The sequence below is a fragment of the Ovis aries genome, chromosome 1 (assembly GCF_016772045.2).
Source record: "Ovis aries strain OAR_USU_Benz2616 breed Rambouillet chromosome 1, ARS-UI_Ramb_v3.0, whole genome shotgun sequence".
NCBI classification, from domain to species: Eukaryota; Metazoa; Chordata; class Mammalia; order Artiodactyla; family Bovidae; genus Ovis; species Ovis aries.
In genome coordinates, this window is record NC_056054.1 from 34,817,107 (window position 1) to 34,830,896 (window position 13,790).

The 13,790-nt window shown below is 38.2% G+C and overlaps 1 protein-coding gene across 4 annotated transcripts in view; it reads right to left on the bottom strand.

The window, feature by feature from the left end:
• LOC101121563 (cytochrome P450 2J2) overlaps positions 1-13,790 on the bottom strand; it is a 30,911-nt gene that overhangs the window by 10,817 nt on the left and 6,304 nt on the right. For all 4 annotated transcript variants that reach the window (XM_012159299.4, XM_060410026.1, XM_042248810.1 and 1 more), the window contains 3 exons: positions 12,316-12,465; positions 11,767-11,927; positions 9,530-9,706 (listed from right to left, as the gene is read on the bottom strand). In XM_012159299.4, the coding sequence (XP_012014689.2) occupies positions 9,530-9,706; positions 11,767-11,927; positions 12,316-12,465 (488 nt within the window). The remainder of the gene's footprint in view (positions 1-9,529; positions 9,707-11,766; positions 11,928-12,315; positions 12,466-13,790) is intronic.

The window sequence follows — 13,790 nt, forward strand, 5'->3', positions numbered from 1 at the left end:
ATTGGCTAATACTGGTTGCCATAGTCTTCTAGGACACTTTATTTCCTGCTGCCCTAGCTGCCAACTCCTCTGAGTACCTGGTGCTGCCAGAACCCCTGCGGCCCAAGCAGCTGGACCACTTCTGCCCTTGACCCTCACAAGGGCAAACCCAAGTCCTCCAGGGCAGCCTCAGAAGCAAACCCCAGTGAACAATGGATGACCCACATGCAGAGATGGAAATAAAACCACAGTTGAAGTCCAGGGGCAGTGTGGCTAAGGAAGAAGACCCAAAATCTTCCCACCAGCTGTACAAGCTACAGATTAAACCCACATATCAACTAGGCAGTCTCTGTGCCTATGGAATATGTAAAAGGACACTGAGAAAATGCACTGGTTCTGTTAGCTGTGGACATTGGAGGGAAGAACACACAGGAATGGGACCAGATTAGAATCTGAGCTGCCCCCATAGCAGGTCCAGAGATCAGCACAGTGAATCCTAGAGAGGTGAGGTAGACTGTGACTCCCAGTGAGGGAAATGACTCTGACAGCAGTGATTCAGAAAAAAACATTTATTATTCTTATGTTTTGATTTGTTCTGTAGATTCTTTTGGATTTTTTTCTCCCCCCCACCTTTCTGTTGTAGTTGTTGATTTTATTGGCACTGTGAAATCGAATTAACTTTTCGATCTTTTTTTTCTCAGCCACATTTTTTATTGTTTTTATAAACTTCTGTCTCTATGTTGGGCTTTCACAGTTCTGTGGACTTTTCTCTTTTCTTAATTTTAATTTTTGACTTTTTAAACCTATTATTATTTTTCTACATTTATTCCTTTGTTTGCTTTTCCTACTGTTCCTTTCCCCTTGCAGTTAATCTTTCATGTATATAAATCTAACTCTATTTAACTACCTCTACCTCTATTTAACTTTGCATATCTATTCTTTCTTTCTTTACTTTCTTTCCTTTCCTCTCAACATATTTGTTAGTTTTATTTTCCTTGCTTTATTCCCCAATTGGCACCTTGCTTTTGTTTTGCTTTCCAGTTTGTGCTTTAGTTAGTTTTATTCTTAACTGGTAGATATAATTTTTGGTTTCCTTTGTTTGCCAGGTTAATCCATTCTACTTTATTTTGGTTGCACTGTTTTGATTTTGCTTATGGGTGTGTACATATATATGTGTATGTGTATTCAGTGACACTTTTTATTGTTATTATAAACCTCTGCCTCTATATTGGGCTTTTGCAGTTCTGTGGAGTTTTCCTTTTTCTTTCTTTCTTCTTCCTTTTTTTAATCTTTTTTTTTCTTTTCTCTTTTTCATAATTTTAATTTTTTAAATCTACTATATATTTTTCTACATTTATTCCTTGGTTTGCCTTTCCTATTATTCTTTTATTTTGAAGTTAATCTTTAATGTATATAAATCTTCTGCATCCACATCTATTTAACTTTGCACATCTATTCTTTCTTTCTTTCTTTTCTTTCCTCTCAACATATTTGTTAGTTTTGCTTTCATTGCTTTATTTGCACCTTGATTTAGTTTTGTTTTCCAGTTTGTGCTTTAGTTAGTTTTGCTCTTAACTGGTAAATATAATTTTTTATTTCCTTTGTTCACCTGGTCAATCTACTGTATTTTATTTTTGTTGGACTGTTTTGACCTTAGTTATGGGTATATATATGTATATGTGTATATTCTGTTATTTTAATTATTATTTACCTGATTTTGTAACCGCCATTTGTCAGGGGTTCATCTTTGGTTTGTTGGTTTGGGGTATTTGTTTTAATCTCACTTAATACCATAGCAAACCACTTGTGGAATCTTTGTTCATGACCAGAGATCAAGCCCTGAGCCTTTGGAGTGAAAGCACTGACTCCAGGACCCTAGACTACCAGAGAACTAACCCCAGGGAGTATCAAATAGTGAGAACTCAGACAAAGGAAGCCACTTGAATACAAAATATGGCATCACTCACCCACAGGTAGCACCCTGTGCAGGGTGCTTCATCTAAACAACAAACAAAACCATACAAACCCAATCATCAGCAGACAGCATTACCACCCCACTCAGCCTTGCCCATCTGAGGAAAAACAAACAAATAAAAAAACTCAGCACAAATCCCACCCCAAGCTTACACAAACCACTGGGCCAACTTAGGAGGGCAGAAACCAAAAAGAAGAAATAATTCAACCTTGAAGCCTGGGAAAAGGAGACCTCAAACACAATAAGTTAAAAAAAAAAATGAAAAGGCAGAGAAACACTATGCAAATTAAGAAACAGACTTGAAACACAGAAGTCCAAATAAATGAAGAGGAAATAGGCAAACTACCTGAAAAAGAATTCAGAATAATGATAGTAAAGATGATCAAAAACCTTGAAAACAAAATGGAGAAAATGCAAGAATCAATTAACAAAGACCTAGAAGAATTAAAGAATAAGCAAAGAGAGACAACACAATTACTGAAATTAAAAATACTCTAGAACAAAATCAGTATCAGAATATCTGAAGCAGAAGAACGAATCAGTGAGCTGGGAGACAAAATTGTGGAAATAACTTCTGAAGAACAGAATAAAGTAAAAGAATGAAAAGAACTGAGGATAGTCTCAGAAACCTCTGAGACAATATCAAATGCCCCAATATTTGAATTATAGGGGTCCCAGAAGAAGAACAGAAAAAGAAAGGGTATGAGAAAATTTTTGAAGAGATTATAGTTGAAAATTTCCCCAACAAGGAAGAGGAAATAGTCAAGTCCAAGAGGCACAAAGAGTCCTATTTATGATAAACCCAAGGAGAAACACACCAAGACATATACTAATCAAACTAACAAAGACTAAACACAAAGAAAAAATATTAAAAGCAGCAAGGGAAAAGCAACAAGTAACATACAAGGGAAACCCCATTTGCTTAGTAGCTGATCTTTCAGCAGAAACTGCAGGCCAGAAGGGAATGGCAGGATATATTTAAAGTACTGAAAGGGAAAAATCTATAACCAAGATTACTGTACTCAGCAAGGATCTCATTCAAAGTTAATGGAGAGATAAAAAGCCTTTCAGACAAGCAAAAGGTAAGAGAATTCAGTACCACCAAACCAGCTTTACAACAAATGTTAAAGGGACTTATATAGTTAAGAAATACAAGAGAAGAAAAAGATATACAAAATCAAAAACCAAACAATTAAGAAAATGGCAATAGGAACATATTTATCAATAATTACTTTAAATGTACATGGATTAAATACTCCAACCAAAAGACACAGACTGGCTGAATGGATGCAAAAACAAGACCCATATATATGCTGTCTATAAGAAACCCACTTCAGATCTAAAGACATATATACACTGAAAGTGAGAGGAAGGAAGAATATATCCTTGCAAATGCGAGGCAAAAGAAAGCCAGAGCAGCAATCCTAATATCAGACAAAATAGACTTTAAAGAATATTACAAGAGATAAGGAAGGACACTACATAATGATCAAGGGAACAATCAAGAGGAAGGGATAACAATTGTAAACATCTATGCACCCAACATAAGAGCACCTAAATGCATAAGACAAACATTAACAGAGAAAGGAGAAATTGACAGTAGCACAATAATAGTAGGCGACTTTAACACCTGGTCACACCAATGGACATATCATTAAAACAGAAAATTAATAAGGAAACACAGCTCTTAAGTGATACATTAGATGATATGGATGTCACTCATATCTTCAGGACATTCCATCCAAATGCAAAAGAATACACCTTCTCAGGTACACATGGAACATTCGCCAGGATAGACCACATCTTGGGCCACAAATCAAACCTCAGTGAATTAAAGAAATTGAAATCATATCAAGCATCTTCTCTGACCACAATTCTATGAGACTAGATATCAACTACAAGAAAAAATTGTAAGAAACACAAACACTTGGAGATTAAACAACACATTTCTAAATAACCAACAGGTTACTGAAGAAATCAAAAGGGAAATAAAAACATTTCTAGAAACAAATGGCAATGAAAACACGACAACTCAAAACCCATGGAATGCGGCAAAAGCAGTTCTAAGAGGGAAGTTTATAGCAATACAATCCTACCTCAGGAAACAAGGAAAACATCAAATAGATAACCTAACTTTACACCTAAATCAACTGGGAAAAGAAAAACAAAACAAAACAAAATCCAAAAATTAGTAGAAGGAAAGAAACCATAAAGATCCAAGCAGAAATAAATGAAAAAGAAATGAAAGAAACAATAGTAAAGATTAATAAAACTGAAAGCTGGTTCTTTGAGAAGGTAAACAAAATTGACAAATCTTTATCCAGACTCTTCAAGAAAAAAGAAAAGAATCAAATCAACAAAATTATAAATGAAAAACAAGAGGTTACAACAGACAATGCAGTAATCAAAGGATCATAAGAGACTATTATGAACAACTCTATGGCAATAAAATGGATAACCTGGAAGAAATGGACAGATTCTTAGAAAAGTTCCATCTTCTAACACTGAACCGGCAAGAAATAGAAATTATGAACAACCCAAATACAAGCACTGAAATTGAAGCTGTGATCAAAAATTTCCCCCACAGAAGCCCAGGACCAGATGGCTTCACAGGAGAGTTCTATCAAACATTTAGAGAAGACCTAATGCCTGTCCTTCTAAAACTCTTTCAAAAAATTGCAGAAGAAGGAACACTTCCAAATTCATTCTATGAGGCTATCATCACCCTGATACCAAAACCATGCAAATGCAACACAAAAAAAGAAAACTACAGGCCAATATCACTGATGAAAATAGATGCAAAAATCCTCAACAAAATTATAGCAAACAGAATTCAGCAACACATCAAAAAACTCACACATCATGATCAAGCTGGGTTTATTCCAGGAATGCAAAGATTCTTCAATATACTCAAATCATTCAATGTAATATACCATATTAACAAATTGAAAGATAAAAACCATATCATTTCAATCAATGCAGAAAAAGAATTTGATAAAATACAGCACCCATTTATGATTAAAATCCTTCAAAAAATGGGCATAGAAGGAACCTACCTGAAAATAGTAAAGTCCATAAATGATAAGCCTATAGCAAACATTATTCTCAAGGGTGTAAAACTGAAAGTATTCCCCCTAAGATCAGAAACAAGACAAGGGTGTCCACTTTCACCACTATTATTCAACATAATTCTGGAAGTCCTAGTTACAGCAATCAAAGAAGAAAAGGAAACAAAAGGAATCCAGATCAGAAAAGAAGAAGAGAAGCTCTCACTGTTTGCAGATGACATGATACTGTACATAGAAAACCCAAAAGATAGTATCAGAAAATTACTAGAGCTAATCAGTGAATTTAGTGAAGTTGCAGGATACAAAATCAATACACAGAAATCACTTGCATTTCTATATACTAACAATGAAAACTCAGAAAAAGAAATTAAGGAATCAATCCCATTCACCACTGCAACAAAAAGTATTAAATATCAAGGAATAAACTTACCTAAGGAAACATAAGAACTGTACACAGAAAATTATAAGACAGTAATGAAGGAAATAAAAGACAACATATATAGAAGCAGAGATATTTCATGTTCCTGGGTAGGAATAATCAATATTATGAAAATGACTATACTGCCAAATGCAATCTACAGATTCAATGTGATCCCTATCAAATTACCAGAGACATTTTTCATAGAACCAGAACAAATTCATATGGAAACACAAAAGATCCTGAATAGCCATAGCAATCTTGAGAAGTAAGAATGGAGCTGGAGGAATCAACCTTCCTGACTTCAGATTATACTACAAAGCTACAGTCATCAAGAAAAGATGGTACTGGCACAAAAAAGAAATATAGACCAATGGAACAAGATCAAAAGCCCAGAAATAAACCCATACACCTATGGGTACCTTATTTTTAACAAAGGAGGCATGAATATACAATGGGGCAAAGACAGCTTCTTCAATAAGTGGTGCTGTGAAAAGAGGACAGCTACATGTAAAAGAATGAAATTAGAACACTTCCTAACATCATACAAAAAGATAAACTCAAAATGGATTAAAGACCTAAATGTTAGACCAGAAACTATAAAACTCTACAGGAAAACATAGGTAGAACATTCAATGACATAAATCAAAGCAAGATCCTCTAGGACCCACCTCCTAGAGTAACCAAAATAAAAACAAAAGTAAACAAGTGGGACCTGATTAAACTTTTGCACAGCAAAGGAAACTAGAAGCAAGGTGAAAAGACAACCCTCAGAATGGGAGAAAATAATAGCAAATGAAACAAATGACAAAGGATTAATTTTCATAATATACAAGCAGTCATACAACTCAAAGCCAGAAAAACAAGCAACCCAATCAAAAAGTGGGAAGAAGACCTAAACAGACATTTCTGCAAAGAAGACATACAGATGGCTAACAAACACATGAAAAGATGCTCAACATTGCTCATTATTAGAGAAATGCAAATCAAAACCACAATGAGATATCACTTCACACCAGTCAGAATAGCCATAATCAAAAAGTCTACAAAGAATAAATGCTGGAGAGGGTATAGAGGAAAGGGAACACTCTTGCACTGTTGGTGGGAATGTAAATTGATACCGTTACTATGGAAGATGGTATGGAGATTCCTTAAAAAGCTAGGAATAAACTCACCATATGACCCAGCAATCCCACACCTAGGCATATGCCCTAAAGACATATGTATCTCATTGTTTACTACAACACTATTTACAATACTAGAACATGGAACAAACTAGATATCCATCTACAGATGAATGGATAAAGAAGTCATGTATATATACACAATGGAATATTACTCAGCCATAAAAAGGAATGCATTTGAGTCAGTTCTGATGAGGTGGATGAACCTAGAACCTATTATACAGAGTGAAGTAAGTCAGAAAGAGAAAGATAAATATCATATTCTAATGCATATATATGGAATCTAGAAAAATGGGTCTGAAGAATTTATTTACAGGGCAGCAATGGAGAAACAGACATAGAGAATAGACTTATGGACATAGGGAGAGGGGAGGAGAGGGTGAGATCTATGGAAAGAGTAATGTGGAAACTTACATTGCTGCTGCTGCTAAGTCGCTTCAGTCGTGTTCGACTCTGTGTGACCTCAGAGACGGCAGCCCACCAGGCTCCGCCGTCCCTGGAATTCTCCAGGCAAGAACACTGGAGTGGGTTGCCATTTCCTTCTCCAATGCATGAAAGTGAAAAGTGAAAGTGAAGTCGCTCAGCCGTGTCCAACTCTTCGCGACCCCATGGACTGCAGCCTACCAGGCTCCTCTGTCCATGGGATTTTCCAGGCAAGAGTACTGGAGTGGGTTGCCAGTGCCTTCTCCGATTACCATATTTAAAATAGATAGCCAATAGGAATTTGCTATCTGGATCAGGAAACTCAAGGGGCTCTGTGTCAACCTAGAGGGGTGGGATGGGGAGGGAAATGGAAAGGCGGTTCAAAAGGGAAGGGATATGTGTACAATTATGGTAGATTTATGTTGAGATTTGAAAGGAAACAACAAAATTCTGTAAAGCAATTATCCTTCAATAAAAAAAATTAATTAAAAAAAAAAAGCAAGAGCGTTCCAGAAAAATATCTACTTCTGCTTTATTGACTCCGCCAAAGCCTTTGACTGTGCAGATCACAACAAACTGTTGAAAATTCTCACAGAGATTATAATACCAGACACCTTACCTGCCTCTTGAGAAATCTGTATGCAGATCAAGAAACAATAGTTAGAACAGGCATGGAACAACAGACTGTTTCCAAATTGGGAGAGGAGTATGTCAAGGCTGTATATTGTCACCCTGCTGATTTAAATTATATTCAGGTTACATTATGCAAAATGCTGGGCTGGATGAAGCACAAGCTGGAATCAAGATTGCTGGGGGAAATATCAATAACCTTAGATATGCAGATGATATCACTCCTATGGCAGAAAGCAAGAGGAATTGAAGAGCCTCTTGATGAAGGTAAAAAGGGGAGAGTGAAAAACCTGGTTTAAAACTCAACATTCAAAGAGTGAAGATTATGGCATCTGGTCCCATCACTTCATGGCAAATAGATGGCAAAACAATGGAAACAGTGACAGACTTTATTTCTTGGGGTTCCAAATCACTGCAGATGGTGACTGCAGCCATGAAAGTAAGACACTTGCTCCCTGGATGAAAAGCTGTGATCAACCTGCACAACATATTAAAAAGCAGAGACATTACTTTGCCAACAAAGGTCTATCTAGTCAAAGCTATGGTTTTTCCAGCAGTCATGTATGGATGTGAGACTTGGACCATAAAGGAAGCTGAGTGCCAAAGAATTGATGCTGTTGAACTGTGGTGTTGGAGAAGACTCTTGAGAGTTCCTTGGACTGCAAGATCAAACCAATCAATACTAAAGAAAATCAGTCCTGAATATTCATTGGAAGGACTGATGCTGAAGCTAAAGCTCCAATACTTTGGCCACCTGATGTGAAGAACTGACTCATTTGAAAATACCCTGATGCTGGGAAAGATTGAAGGCAGGAGCAGAAGGGGACAAAAGAGGATGAGGTGGTTGGATAGCATCACCGACTCAATGGATATGAGTTTGATTAAGCTACAGGAACTGTTGTTTTATAGGGAAGCTTGGCGTGCTGCAGTCAATGAGGTCACAAAGAGTCGGACACAACTCAGCAACTGAAATGAACTGAAAGACCTCAAGCCAAATACTCTTAAAGCAATATCTTTATTTTGAATGTATCTGTATTCTGAGTTTATGATATTCATACACTCTGAAATAGGGGAAGGAAATGGCACCTCACTTCAGTACTCTTGCCTGGAAAATCCCATGGACAGAGGAGCCTGGTGGGCTACAGTCCATGGGGTTGTGAAGAGTCAGACATGACTGAGCGACTTCACTTTCACTTTTCACTTTCATGCATTGGAGAAGGAAATGGCAACCCACTCCAGTGTTCTTGCTTGGAGAATCCCAGGGACAGGGGAGCCTGGTGGGCTGCCGTCTATGAGGTCACACAGAGTCGGACATGACTGAAATGACTTAGCAGCAGCAGCAGCAGCACCCTCTGAAATAGTGTCTCTATTTTTCCAACCCTCCGGTAGGCTGAATAATGAATCACAAAGATGCTCATGTTCTCATCTCTGGAACTGGTAAATAATTTTTGACAGACAGAATTTTTTAGATATGATGAAATTAATGATTTTGATATAGGCTATCCTAGTGAACCCATTATAATCAGAAGAGTCTCTGTAAGAGGAGACAAGGAGCACACTGAGAGAATACATAAGGATGGTGGAAGAGAAGAAGCTACATTGACGGCTCTGAAGATGGAGGAAAGGGGCATAAGTTCAGGGGTACAGGTAGCTTCTAGACTCCGGAAAATCCCATCAGTGGATTCTGCCCTAAAGCCTGGAAAGAGCAGCCCTGCCCCAACCTTGACTTGATAAATATTGGTTGTCTTAAGCACCAAGTTTGTGGTGATTTCTTACAGCAGCAATAAGATATCAGAATTGCCTCATTTGCCCTCTAAGAACACTAGTCAGGAAAACACTCAGGTTCCCTCACCTTTTCTATTTCCTGGAGATAAGCATCAATGAAGTCTCTTGCTTCAGCAGGATTCCAGTCTCTCTTGTGGTTTTCAATCATACGGGCAACAAACATCTTCAATTTCTCCATATTACTAAAGAGTGCTTGGTGTGGACCCGGAAGGAAATTCATTATCCTTGGAAACGTATTGTAGAACTGATGGAGAAAACAAAACAGTCTTAGAGACAAGTGGGTACCAGATCTCTACTTTTGAAGACAAGGAAACCATTGCATCTCTATATGTATTTTCTTTGCTAACACTCAACCCTTGGAATCACCTTTGTCTCATCTCTGTCACACCCCTCTTTTTTCCCCTTTGGCAAAGCATTTCAGCACTCCATCCAAAATAGAACCATTTTCAGACCACTTCTCAGTACTCCATGTGTTTGTCATTCTAGGACAAAGCCCCAACATTTCTTACCTAGGTGCTTTAAGGCCTCCCAGCAATTTCCCTGATTTTCTCAACTCCTATCCCAGTCTATTTTCCACTGAGCTGCCAGAGAGATCACTTAACAATTTAATCAGATCATTCAACTATTTATCTTTCAATCCTGCAAAGATTTTCCATGACATTTAGAGAAATTCTACATCATTCTCCTGGCCTGGAGCTCCACATGAGCTGGCCTCTTCCACGCCTGCCCCCTCTTCTGCTATCACTCGCTGCCGTCTTACTCGCTCTTAGTCTTTCTAGTCCAGCTCCAGTGGTCTCCGTGACAACATTAAGAATGGCAATGTTTAGTCTTTTGGATTTTCTATTCCTTCAATGAAGATTGGTCTTCCTCTGGAAATTGTATAACTCTAGCCTTTGTTTCATTCAGGTCGTGCTTGGAGATATCTTACCTGATAATTCTATAATGCAGTACTTCTGGAACCTCTTCCCATCCCCCTATTTTATTATTTTTTTCATGGCATTTTTCTCTACTATGTGTGTGTGTATCTTTGTGTGTGCATAAAACACCTCTTTCTAGCTAGGTAGTTAGTTACGTTCAACATAGATGCGTGTTTGACTATCTGTGCGTTATGATGTATTCTTCATGTGGATAAGACATTTTTAAAATTAAGTGGGTTTTGGATTTGGGAATAATAATGATATTAATGACAATAATGAAGATGATGATGTAATTTGAAGGACTTAGCATAACCACTGCCATTGGGGCATCAGGGTTACTTTCCTTACTCAATTACATGAGATCTATTGTACAGTTAACAACAGTCAGTGGATCATTATGTGGATTTGCTTAAGCATTCCCATATTTACTTGCACACATTAGGGTGCACCATTTCATCTTTAAAGGATTGTTGTAGAAAACTGACTGAAATAAAGTATGTGAAATTGTCAGGTAAACTACCTGATCTATTTTGGGTCTCTAAAAAGTACATATTACCCCCTGCCTCCTGACTCATCCAACCTTTCCAGGAATTTCTTTTCCTTGGGAATAGTCAATACATGCTCACTGAGGTCCCAAACTTCCTAGATTCTGTCGTAATAGGAGAGAAGAAAATGGAATTACTGAACAAGGGATGGGGTTTAGCATGATTAGAAGTGACAATAAGGAATGTTATTCAAAGGAAATACTGACAACAATAATCCTAGTAGCTCATATTCATTATGTTCCTTTAATGTGCCAGGAATCATGCTAACTGCTTTATCAGTTTGGGTGAGATGGGTCCATCAAACTCTAGGCAGTGTTGCTTGTTAAAAATGATTACAAGTAAATCTTCCATTAGGTATACAAGGATTTACCTCAACACTTGGGCTGATTTTCCCCTGGAAGTATCTTCCAAATAAAGAAAAGAGACTAAGAGACCAAGCAGATGAGCAGAGGTTTTGACAGACTTAAAATCCTAGCAGGACAAAAGGAGATAGCAGGGACTACCAAGGATGGGGGTGAGTGTTGAATGCCTTAAATCCATATCCTACAAATTTAGAAAACTGGTAATAACAAATGTGGATGGGTATGGCAATCGTGCAACAGGTGGAAATCTTTAAGGATTTTTACAAACAGATGAATACGCAAGAGAAAGGAGTGGATGTGTCCACATGAACAGTAGACTAAGAATCAAAAACAAGTCAACAGATTGATTTCAAACAGGCTTGTGCTGAAGTCAATTTTAAAAGGTTACATTAGTTAAAAAGGAAAGAAAGACCCAATCTAATCTGTGATGGACATCAGCCTAATGTCTTTATGAAAGATAGCAAGTGACAACTGCCTCACCTGGCAGCACACTGATGTCTGCAGATTTAAGACCTCATCCAGCATCCTCAGCAGTTCCTGGAACTGATCATCCTGGTAGTCAAACCGCTCCCCGAAGGTGATGGAGCAAATAATATTGGAAACGGCATTGTTAATTGTGAAGTGAGGGTCAAAAGGCTGTCCTGGAGGCAGGAGAAGAAATGGAGCCTTCAGATAGGATTGTTTCTATTTTACAGAGATTCTACTCTGTGTAACATATGACACACCAACTACAGAACCACCTCTGAGACTGTAACCCCAGGGTCTGACAACCTCAGGGTCTAATAAGTATTCAGTCAATGCCTGGGAAGTCTAACTGATGACCAGGATTTAAAACCAATAATGTGTTTAATACTGATCTTTCTCTTAATTCATGAGCCCCATGAGGACAGGTCATGGTTAGCTGTTCCCTGTTATCCCCTCAGCACCCTACACAGTACTGGGCTAGGGACAGACAGGTAGGCACTGGTGAGCATCTGGTTAGTGAACATATGAGCCACAGTCCCTGCACCTGTCCTACGACATGCTCACCATTCTCCTCTCTTATCGTCTGGATGAGGTAGGAGGCCTCCTCCTGAATGCGTTCCTCTAAGCTCTTCTTTCCTAAACCAAAGTTCCTAAGAGTTGTCAGGGCAAACCTTCTTTGTTCCTTCCATAACTGGCCACTGGACATGATCAAGCCTGGGAAAAGAAAGCCAACATTATGAAAGAAAGCCAAAAAGACCCGTGATGTATCAGATGAAAGGAAGAAAAAGGGCTGTAAGGTACTTGAAAACTAATCAGATAAATAGTCCCTAAACAAGGATATAATGGCTTGAATTTACTGATTGTTCGCAGTGCTGTGCATATTAGCATTTTTAATGCATTCTGGGATTTAGTACTCACAGAAACTCTCTGATGAAATCATTAGTGTAAAACCAGACCCCCGTTTTTTGATGAGAAAAATGAGGCACAGGAGATAACAGTACATTCTACAAGGTCACAGAGTTGGAGCAGGTAAACAGGCATTCATTTTCAAGCCTGCCTGACTCTGATGCCCATGCTTTGACTACTTGTCACACACTATATCTAAGTATTTGTTATGGTACATGCTAAGTATGCACTAATGGACTAGACTAAATCAAAACTCATAAGGAGAAAGTTTAAATATCTTAAAGAAACAGATGAATCACCCAAGAAAACGAAGAATTGTGAATGTGTGCAGAAAGAAAATCACAGGCAAAGGATAAAAAAATCCATCATGAGGTGTGCAGAGAATTTCATTTATAACACAGGTGAGACCACCACCCTCTCAATTCTGCATTCCAGTACACTCTTCCACTCCTTCTAATATCTCCCTTTCACTTCCACCACCTTAGTGAAGTGGACCTCCCTGCTGTTCAGTCCAGGATCCTTTTCAGCCTCACGCTGAGGTGTCAATAGCATGAGATGCTTTTTTCTTGAAACACTCTTTTCCAGTGGTGCCCAGGACACCACACTCTCCAGACTCTTCTGCTAATTCTCTGACTTCACAGAAATCATCATACCTTCAGTTTCCTTATCTCCTATCAAGTTTTGAAATGATGGGCCTTTTTGAGCTTGGGTCAAACCCTCCTTTCTCTTACCCTTATCCTCCATTTCTGTGAAATCTCATCAGCTGCAAATATTTCAAATAACATCTACTGATGTGAACATCTATATCTGTGCCTCAGCTGCAGACACGTAACCAATTGTCTGCTTGACTCTCTTGGTTTTATACTTAGCATATTCATGATTTTATTCATGATTTGCTCCATACAACTCCCCACCCAGGCCAGCCAACACCTTGTCCTTCTCCATATCCTCCTTCTGTCCTTTACCTACTCATTCGGGTGTCTACCTCATTCTCCCTCTGTCTAGGTCATCATGTCCTATTGGATATGCCTCCTGAATAGCTTAAATCCATGTATTTTCACAGTCAGTCTCCTGGTCTAACCTACTGAACTGCCATTTGTGACACCTGGCTAATCCAGGCCACCACCTCCTCT